The 11161-nt window shown below is 35.6% G+C and overlaps 1 protein-coding gene across 11 annotated transcripts in view; it reads left to right on the forward strand.

Moving 5' to 3' along the window:
- The window catches only part of MKLN1 (muskelin 1, intracellular mediator containing kelch motifs), a 309377-nt gene that overhangs the window by 291933 nt on the left and 6283 nt on the right, over window positions 1-11161 (forward strand). For 9 of the 11 annotated variants that reach the window (XM_014542908.1, XM_014542906.1, XM_014542914.1 and 6 more), the window contains 2 exons: window positions 533-635; window positions 7045-7099. In XM_014542908.1, coding sequence (XP_014398394.1) covers window positions 533-635; window positions 7045-7099 — 158 coding nt within the window. Of the gene's footprint in view, window positions 1-532; window positions 636-7044; window positions 7100-8249; window positions 8294-11161 lie in introns of those variants that run through there. The other 2 variants (XM_014542857.1, XR_001362873.1) reach the window with 2 other exon arrangements.

The following is an 11161-nucleotide window of genomic DNA, read 5'->3' on the forward strand; positions in this document are numbered from 1 at the left end:
TATTATTGTGAGGATAAACAAGGTGATATATGCTTGATACAGTGTCTAGCACATGACAAAGGCCTGAGAAGTTGCTGCAGTTTGTTGATATTGTTATTACTGACTAAGGCATGGAAATAATTTTATTAAAATTATCTAATCAGTATGAATGATATTTCATTAAAAGAAACTATACTCATTTCTATTCCTAAAGTATCTGTTAAGCACCTCCATTGGGGGGGAGGGGGGAGAAGGATATTACACAAATCTAATAAAATATTTTTATTTTATCTCTATTTGTTTTTTATGAAACATACTTGACTTCCTCCCGCCCCCCAGTTTATGTAAAATATTTGACATATTTACTGTTTTATCGTTGATTTTATCTTAGCTTATAGTATCTATGTGACAGTCTTCTCATTTCTGGATTCCCAAATGCAGGGTTTTTAGATATCCAAATAACTCCTCCTATACAGTGTCCTAGCTCTGAAAGACATTTCTGATGTTTTCTTGTAACTCCAGACAGTTATTATTCTTTTTTTACATTTTCTAGGTTTGAAGAAAAGGCCCAAATGGATCCTCTTAGTGCTCTGAAATATTTACAAAACGATCTTTATATAACTGTGGATCATTCAGACCCAGAAGAGACAAAAGAGGTAAAGGTGTTAATAAACTTCAGAAATTGAGTTTAAAAAAAAAAGTTTTTCCAACTTATATTTGCTGATTTTGCTCTTAGATGTTTAAAGAAAAATATGATGGTTCTAATATTAAAAATGACATAGAGCAGATGAAATAAAAATTAAATAGGCTTATTTTCATGTGATATAACATTCAAGTCACACACAAAACCCTTGATCCATTTAGAACAGGATTAACAGGTACAAAGTTTTAATTTAGATATTAGTTTTATGCATTGGGAAGAAAATAGAAATTTTACGCCCATAGTCCCATGCTTCTTTTACTCAGGGATTACATAATGGTTCGTTATAAACTTTTCTGTTGATACTCTGAAAGAAAGAAAACAAACTCCCCTTTTCTGTAGGGAGAAGGTGAAAAGAGGTTGATGGGAGTAGAATCCTTGCTGCCTTGATAGTTAGTTATGCAAATGTTGTATCAGGATAGCTTGACTATAGCTACTAACTTCACTTGTCAGTGGTCCCTAAGTTTGAGAAATTAATAGCAGATCATTACTTTTCAGGTTGTTGTTGTTGTAATCTAACATGGATGGAAGCAAAAGATCTAATATTATTATTTGTGTGAATATACCTGCAACAAGTTTCATGGTTTTATAGCCTGTTTTACTACTAGCTTCTGAGATTCTTTTTGTCATATTTTCCTTTTGATGACTGTCCTTATTCAGAGTTCATCTAGTAACATCTGAACCATAATCCATTTTATCTTCCACTCACAGAATTGGTGCTAATTATATGTAGTTCTATCCCTTAAACTATTTCTCTGTTAGCTGTTGCTTTGCTTTGGCTTTGTAATAGCAACATCAAGCAGTGCTTTTCTCTATTCAGCACAGGTTTCAGATTTAATATCGAATCACTTTCAGGCACCAGATTCATTGTACTTTCAAGCAGTAGAGCCCGCCTGTCCTTGGCAACAAAACAAAGAAATACTCTTTCATAGTTGCCTACTGTGAAAATAATTTCTATTTCTCTTAGTATTGGTTACAACCCTTCACTAGATGGAGAATCATCAGGACATACTTTAGGGGGTTCTCAAGGGAAGATAGCTAGTTGTTTTTCCTTGAGTCTTCAGTCAATTCATGATACTGTTTTCTCCATAGTCTAAAATGGCTAGAACCTGGAAACATTAATTTTTCTCTAATTTTTAAAAAACCAAACCAAAATATTGCCAAGTAAATAATTTCAGCTGCAAGTAGGCCAAAGAAAATGGACAGTTTGTTCTTAATGCTAAGCTATTGGGAAAACCAGGACGGGGAGTTATCCCAGATTCAAACAGAGCAATTTTTAAAATTTTGGTAGTGGATTTCTCTTTGTCTCCTTTCTTTAATAGTCTCAAATGATGATTTTGTATGCCACAGACTTCCACTCTATTTCTTAAAAGTTTTATCTATTAAGAATTGTTAAGCCCTAGTAGAAGTTAGTTAAAATGATGTTGTGCATGTGTTTTTCAGCATCCGAATCACTTCAGGAACTTTTTCAAAACAATACCCTCACCCTGAGATATTCCTCTGTCTGATCTTATGTAACAGAAAACTGAAAACATCCTGACATTAATTTTTTGTAAGATTATTATTTTTTTATTTTTAATGATTTCAGAGAGGAAGGGAGAGGGAGAGATAGAAACATCAATGATGAGAGAGAACCACTGATCGGCTGCCTCCTGTATGCCCCCCACTGGGGATAGAGCCCACAACCCAGGCATGTGACCTTGACCAGAATCGGACCCAGGACCCTTCAGTCCATGGGCTGACGTTCTATCCACTGAGCCACACCGGCTAGGGCGATTATTTTTTTTTTTTTTTTAATGTGTGAATGGATTTTGTTTTGGAGAAAGAAATCTCTTGATGATGGTTCTAGTATATACACTTACAATATTTTTAGTAAACTATATAGATCTTCATTTTCCTTTTAAGAAATCATTCCACTTATCAAGAAAGGCCTTATTGCTATCGAATACTTTCTGTATGTAGTAGTTTATTTTTGTTCTCTATGTACACTTTATAAAATTTTCACTATATTAAGTTATACAGCAACTAAAAGTGGTTTTTAGAATTTTCTTTTCGGGGGGTGTTTATCATCATGATGGTGATCATCATGTTATTGGGGAAATAGTGGTTATATACCAAATGGTTCATTGCTTTTGTCCAGTCTCCAGAACATGGTTCTAAATTAGTGATGAGCTTCTAGTAAAGATTATGAAAATGACATTCCCCTCCCCCAAGGAAAGACCCAAGGAAAGGATGCCTAAATTAATTCCATCATTCAGAGGATTCTATAATAGAGAAAAAAACAAAAGCAAGAAAAGCAAGTTTTAGCTAGTATTGCACATTATTTATTAAGAAAATTTCTGCTGAACTTCCAGAGTACTGGTGTCATTAATTTAACAGATGTGTGTTGAGTCCCTTCAGTATGCCAGGCACAAGAGGAATAAAAAGGTAAAGGGAGATCAGAATGCAAAGGGGTGAGAAATGGGCAGTTGCTGTATTAAATAGGATGATTATAATAGACCTCGTTTAGAAAGGAGATTTTCACAAAGACTTGAAGGATATGAGGAAGTGATCTAAGACAATAATTTGGCTAAGGGAGGGCTAGAACAAAGAACCAAGGCTAAGTGCATTCTGACTTTGTTTAGGAGAACAGCAAGGAGGCCATTGTGGCTGTAGTAGAGGTGAGATGGGTAAGTGATCAGAGATGAGGTCAGAGAGGTAAGAGCAGGAATTGGAGATTGTGAATAATTTAGTAAGCCATTGCTGGAACTTTGGCTTTTACTCTGAATGAATAAAAAGCTAGTTCAGAGTACTATGCAGAGGAGTGATATAATCTGCTCTATATTTTACATCACTCTATTGTATTGAGGATAGATGAAGGAAGGAGAATGAGGATTCAGGCAGAGAGACTCATGGGGGAGATTGTAGAAATCTAAGCAAGAGTTTGTAGAAATCTAAGCAAGTGATTATTGTAGCTCAGACCCAAGTAGTACTCGTAGAATTAGTGAGAAATGAAGTAGATCGGATTCTCAATATATTTAAAAATAGAACTAACAGAATTTTATGATGGATTGGACATAGGGTTTGGAATAAATGACTCCAAAGTTTTTACCTGAGTGAATGGAGTTATTATCAACCAAATGAAAATGCACTGGGTAGATCTGGTTTGTAGTAGTGGGTGGGGACTCCTGACCGGGATCAGGAATTTAATGTTGGGTATGTTCAGTTTGAGATGTCTATGCAACAGCCAACTTGAGATGTTGAAATGGTAGTTAGATATTCAAGTCTGAATTTGGAGGAGAGGTCTGGATTTACTCAGATTGTATATCACTTGGTACCTGTTAAAATCCTAGACCCATAATTTAATAACATTATTTAAACGACAGGGTTTCCCCCGCCCCTTCCATCCTTCTGTATGTAGAGCCAATAAACCTTAGATGTTAGAAAAGGGAATTAACCCTCAAAATAAGTAGAAGATAGGAAATTAGTAAAATAGAAACAAATAATAGAAAATATTTTAAAAGTGAAAGGTTGGCTTTTTGAAAAGGTAAATAAAATAGGTAAACCCCTGGGAAGACAGGGAAAAAAAGTGAAAACATAAATTATCAACATCACAAGTGAAAAGAGGAAATCATTACAGACCCTACACACATTAAAAGGTAATAAGGAAACATTATTAATAACTTTGTCAACAAGTTGCTAATTGATGAAATGGACAAATTCCTTAAAAAACACAACTTATCAAAGCAGATACAAGAAGAATTAGAAAATCTTAAAGGAACTTCATGTCAATTAGAGATTGAATTTGTAATTGAAAAATGACTAATAGTGAAAACTACACCTCAATGGCTGTATCATTCAATTCTATCAACAATTTAAATTACAAGAAAACACCATTTCTACACATAGACTCTCAGAAACCAGAGAAAGACAGTATACTTTCTAAATTCTTTTATGAAGCAGCTTAACTCTGATATAAAAACACAACAAAGAGCCCTGGCCAGTGTGGTTCAGTGGCTAGAGCATCTCTCTCACATGGATGTTTCCCTCTTTCTGTCTCTCACTTTCTCTTTCTCCTTCCCTCCCTTCCACTCTCTAAAAAATCAATGGAAGAAGTATCCATTGAGTGAGGATTAAAAAACAAAGATATTACAAGCAAAGAAAATCACAGACCAATACCTCTCATGAATACAGATGCAAAATTCTTAATAAAATGTTAGCTATTTGAATCTATCAATATATAAAAAGTTTAATGCACAATGACCAAGTAGGGGCTTATCCTAGGACACAGGTTAGCTTCACATTTGAAAATCAGTCATTCACCACATTGACAGAATAAAGGAAGAAAACCATAGATCATCTCAATAAATGAAGAAAGGGGCACTTGACAAAATTAAAAACCCATTCATGATAAAAATTCTTAGCAAACTAGAAATAAAAAGAAGCTTTCTAAGTTTCATAAAGGGCATCTATGGAAAACGTGTCAACAGACATCCTCTATTTGCCATGTAAGAAAAAGAAATAAACAACATGTAGATTGGAAAGGAAGAAGTGAAATTGTTTGCACTTGTAGATGACATTTTGTGTACATAGAAAAGCCCATGCAGTCTGCAAAAACAATAACTAAGTGAATTTAGCTAGGTTACAGAATGCAAGGCGTATAGGGGGAAAAGGAATTATTCTTATATTTCTTAGCAATGAACAATTAGAAGAGGAAATGTAAAAACCTGTTTATATTAATATCAAAAATAATTAAATATGTAGTTATAAGTCTGTTGTAAGAAGTTAAATAAGACCTAAAATGGAGAGACCTATCACATTTATGGATTGAAAGACTAAAAATTGTTAAGATGCTCATTCTCCCCATATTGGTTTTTAATTTAATGTGGACCCTATAAACAAGCCAGCAAGTTTGGGTTTTGTCGTCGTCGTTAAAACCGACTAATTCTAAAATTCATTTGGAAATTCAAAAAGGTCCTGCACTAGCCAAAACAATGTTGAAAAAACAAAAAGTTGGAGATCTCATACTACTTGATTTCAGAACTCTGTATTATGATAGACAGATAGATCAGTAGAACAGAATAGAGTATAGAAATAGACCCACATCAATGGAATCCATTGGTTTTTATTTTTATTTTTTTGACCAGGGTGCCAAGTACATTGGGGAAAGGAAAATCTTTTTAACAGATGTGCTGATATCTCAACCCCTATCTCATATTTTATATAAAAATTTAAATTAAGATGGATTACAGATCTAAATATAAAACTCAAAACAATAAAAACTTCAAGAAGAGCCCTCGCTGGTTTGGCTCAGTCGATAGAGCATCAACCTGTGGACTGAAGGGTCCCGGGTTCAGTTCCGATCAAGGGCACATGCCTGGGTTGTGAGCTAGATGCCCAGTAGGGGGCGTACAGGAGGCAGCCAGTCGGTGATTCTCTCTCATCATTGATGTTTCTATCTCTCTCCCTCTCTCTTCCTCTCTGAAATTAATAAAAAAAAACCACTATATATATAAAAACACACACACACACACACACACACACACACACACTCTTCAAGAAGAAATTAGACTATCTTCACAACCTTGAGATAGATCAAAGATTTCTTGGACATGACATAAAGCCACTAATCATAAAAGAAAAAACTTGATAAATTGGACTTCAACAAAATTAAAATCTCAAAGACATTATTAAAAACTGGGCAAGCCATAGACTAAATGTTTGCAGTAGATATCTCTGACAGAGGATTGAGACCCAGCATATATAAAGAACTAAATATAGGGTGGGCAAACATAGGTTTACAGTTGTATGTGAATCAATTTATTCTTATTTATTATTATATTATTTACTTGTATTACAGCTGTAATTCATAACACTGTGATGGTACATGGGCATGGAATACAGTCTAACTTATAATTTAGGAATGGCCTATGCAAAATAAGCATGCTTTTTTCCCTCAGAGTTCGATTTGCACAGCAGAGTGTTTTACAGTAGCATGTGTTTATTTTTGAAATGAGAATGTGTATGTACTAAGAATTAGTATCTGTTCAGGACACCAATCTATCCATATGTGATAGACTATCTCACATTGGAGAAAGTAATTTTCTATTTTATTTCAGTTGACCAGTTATTTGTTAATAAATACATATTTTAATAAAATTTTCAAATAAAATAATTCCAGAACTTGGTTCAGTATTTTGGAAAATAATGAGCAATCCAGTAGAAAAGTCAGTATATTCTTTTATCTAAATATGGTGTTCTTCTTGCCACTCTTTGATAAATAGACTTAAATGCAGAGGCATACAGTGGCTAATGAATAGTCATAATTAGAGAAGTTATTTTTCTCTAATGTGCTTAGCTAATTTGCTTCTATTTTTCTTTTATAGTTTCAGCTCCTTGCTTCAGCTCTATTCAAATCTGGTTCGGATTTTACAGCTCTAGGTAAGTATTGCCATGTAGTTTATTCAGCCTGGTGCCCTCACATCTGGGAGGTTGGAGTTGGTTTTTTTAAATGAAACATCAGGGGTCTAATGTTCATCTAAGCAATGGAGCAAGCTTCAAGGTAGAATGCAGAATTTCTGATAACTTACTGCAAAGTTATCAATCACCAGTTCATAAAACAGTTTGCTTTTCCTTTTCCACCAGTTGCTTCCTTATTATACAAACAGATGACAATAGAAGCATGATCAAGATAAATTAACTTGTATAGCATTGTTTTGGAATGCAGATTGTATTATTGATGTACTTACTATGGGCTAACACTTGTTGGTTGAATGATTTTTCCTCTCAGTTTGTTCTTTGTGGTGTTGTGTGGTGTCAACAGAATGGTGATAGGGTAGGAAATGAAATAAATCTTTTGGGAGCAGAGAAAATAAATTATCTTTTTCCTGAAAATTGGAATTTTTGTATGCTGGCATCTTGATTGTTCAAGACAAATTCTACTTGAAACTCAAATGTTTCTTTTTTTTAAAATTGATTTTAGAGTGAGAGAAAAGGAGAGAGAGAAACAGCGATTTGTTGTTCCACTTATTTATACATTCATTGGTTGATTCTTGTATTTGCTCTGACTAGGGATCAAACCTGCAACCTTAGTGTGTTGGGACTATGCTCTAACCAGCTTAGTTACCAGCCAGGACAAAACTCAGTATTTCTTAAAGAAACCAAGACTGATGAATCTTAAACATCCATCTTCATTTAAGAGTACTCTCACTTAATATTAATAAATTATTAAAGTAAAGTAGACTGTAGTAAAGTGGGGAATTTGTAGCAGTTCCAGAACCCAGAGCTTTAAGTCAGGTGAATTTTCAAAGATCTTTTTGTAAGTCATTTTTATAGCTTAACTTTTCAGCAAGGTAGTAGCCTTTTGAAATATGGGAATTTCCAGCTTTTCTCTTGTCATTATAAGATGTAGTCACACAGTAAATGCATATTAATCTCATCGGTGCCACTGCTATTATTGTGTGCCTTAGAGTTGAGCAACAGTATTGAAGTTTTCTAGTATATGTAATATAAATTCTTTATCTCTGGAATAAAATAACACTTTGGGATATCAGTTTACTTTCTTTATTGTTTGTCCTTTTGTCTCTTAAAGGTGAACCATACCTCAAAGGAAAAAAATAAAGACCATATGTAATTCTGGTATTTTTCACTGGGATGGGAAAAAATAGCAGTGTTCCTTGGGGTGTTGCCCTTTCTTTTTCCACAATGGGTAATCAAGGCTTCTCTACTGATCAAGGCAACTGCAGTATGGAGGTCTGGTTCCCAAATATGTCGGGTTCCATAGGGCAAGACTGGGGAGACTGCTGCTGTAAAGTATGACTCCAGTAGGTTCTTCTGAAAATGTTGATAGTTGTTTGCAACTATTCCATACAGTGGGTGGGATACATAAAGGCTTTTAAAAAAGATGTTTTCAGGATGTTAAGAAATCTCAACCTTGTGATGGAAAATTTAGGTATAAGCATTATTTTAGAAATTCATGCCCTTAGGAATTTTACCATTTGAAACAGATTTAGAGCTAAATGAATTGGGAGCCTGGCACATAGATATTCAGTTTGAGTGAATATTTGCCTTGTTATATGTAGATAGTACAGTCCAGAGCTGTTATTTTTCCTTTATTGATGGGCAGCACTAAAATGTCTCTGGCTGACTTATAGAACAAGAATTTCTTGGCAGTTATTTAAATATGTTAGGCTGTTGTCAGCAAATATTTTAGCTTAACTCCTTTCTTCTTCTGTCTCTGCCCTGTTCACTGCCAGCTAATATATTTTGTCAGAAACAGTTTGTTTTACTTGGATTTCAAACAAACCTCAAATGCTCTGAGAACAATACAAACACAATAGAAAAAATACAAAAAGAAAATTCCTGTGGAGTTTTGTTTCCTACTTTGTCTAAAGAGAGGCAGTATATTTAGTAGTTAAGAGATGAGAACATAGTATAGTGGTTCAGAGTTAGAATCTAGGTTTAGATATCAGCTCTGTCACTTGGTAATTTTAAAAGTGACCTTGAACAAGTCACCTTCTTAATCATTAATTTATTCATCTATAAAATGGAGGTAATGAGAGTACTTACCTCATGTTGTTGAGAGAAGTGAAATAATTATAGAAAACAGCAAAATAAAACACTTAGTAAGTGCTCAATTTAGGGTACTGTTATTAACTCCCTTAAAAATATAATCTTTGGCCCCGGGCGGTGTGGTTGAAGGTCCAACAGTTCGATTCCCGGTAAGGGCACATGCCCAGGTTGTGGGCTCAATCCCCAGTAGGGGACACGCAGGAGAAAGCTGATCAATGATTCTCTCTCATCATTGATGTTTTTATCTCTCTCCCTTCCTCTCTGATATCAATAAAAATATATTTTTAAAAAAATTTAAAAATATATGTATAATCTTTGTATCATTAGTGAATTTGGATGAGGAGCAAATTCACATGACATGCTAATTTTAATAACGAGAAATCTGATATATTAAAAACGAAAAATACTTTGCATAAAAATTGATGAACAAAAGTACCTTTTATAGGTTTCATTCCTACTTAGAGTTCCTGGTTTTTGTTCTCATTCATTTGCTGTCCGATTGTTTTACCTTTACTCCACATAGAATTGAAATCAAATGGGTTATTTCATGTACAGATGTGTGTGTGTGTGTGTATATATCCTATATAATAAAAGGCTAATATGCAAATTGACCGAACCGTGGAACAACTGGTCGCTATGATGCACACTGACCACCAGGGGGACAGATGCTCAACGCAGAAGCTGACCCCTGGTGGTCATTATGCATCCACAGGGGGAGCACTGCTCAGCCAGCCACGCTCAGAGCTGGCGAGTGCAGTGGCAGTGGCGGGAGCCTCTCCCACCTCCACGGCAGCGCTAAGGATGTCCAACTGACAGCTTAGGCCATCAGTGGGACATCCCCCAAGGGCTCCCAGACTACAAGAGGGCTCAGGCCCAGCTGAGGGACTCCCCCCCCTCCGAGTGCATGAATTTCATGCACCGGGCCTCTATGTGTGTGTGTGTGTGTGTGTGTGTGTGTGTGTGTGTGTCTTTAATGATAAATAAACCAAATATTTCATTTTCTAAATCTTCTAAGAAGAAATTTGCTTCAGCCTAACTTTCTGGCTCCCTTCAGAATTAATCTAGTTTATCTTAATTTCTTAGAATTAAATAAAAATATTTGTTAATGTTATATAAAATTTAAAGAAGTAAAAAGATAATGATTTATAAGTAAGTATCTTCCATTATCTTAGTTTTGAAAAATTACTTCAGGGAAGAATAACCTCTAGGGATCGTTAGTTTAGAGCTTCTGGTGGCTGTGGGCACTTTTAAGCTTTAACTCAGACATTTTGCTAATTTTAAGAGCAATGTCTTCTTTCCAGAAAGTATGCTTTGGATCAGTTAAGTGTATTTTCAACAATGTATGTGACAGGAGAAATCTGATCTATAGAACATAATGCCTTTTTGGTCTTCATACCTCTCTTTATAAGTTTTACAGTCCAAATATGATGTGCAAGTATGAATTCAGATAAATATTTAAAACATTTTATACAGTAAGTAGTTAGTGCTTTTTGGCACTGACATTTGTCAGTAAGGTGCCTTATCAATTTCACAGAATTTGCTATGTCCTTTTAGCCCACCAAATTTAGATTTCAGCAAGATACTTGCTTCAACCTCTTGTCTGTAGCTCATATGTTTACAGGTGCTTTTTATATAATAACTAGAGGCCCGGTGCACAAAACTTTGTGCACTGGTGAGGGGGTTGTCCCTCAGCCCCACTTGTGCCCTCTCACAGTCTGGGACCCCTCGGGAGATAACGACCTGCTGACTTAGGCCCGCTCCCGGGTGGCAGAGGGCAGGCCCAATCCCTAGGTGCAGCCCCTGGTCGGGCTCAGAGCAGGGCCGATTGGGGAGTTGGGGCACCGCCCCCTGTCATGCACAGAGCAGGGCGGATCAGGAGGTTGCGATGCCACCCTCAGTCACGCTCAGGGTAGGGCTGATTGGGGGGTTGGG

This window comes from Myotis brandtii, unplaced genomic scaffold (assembly GCF_000412655.1).
Source record: "Myotis brandtii unplaced genomic scaffold, ASM41265v1 scaffold1086, whole genome shotgun sequence".
In the NCBI taxonomy this organism is placed as follows: domain Eukaryota; kingdom Metazoa; phylum Chordata; class Mammalia; order Chiroptera; family Vespertilionidae; genus Myotis; species Myotis brandtii.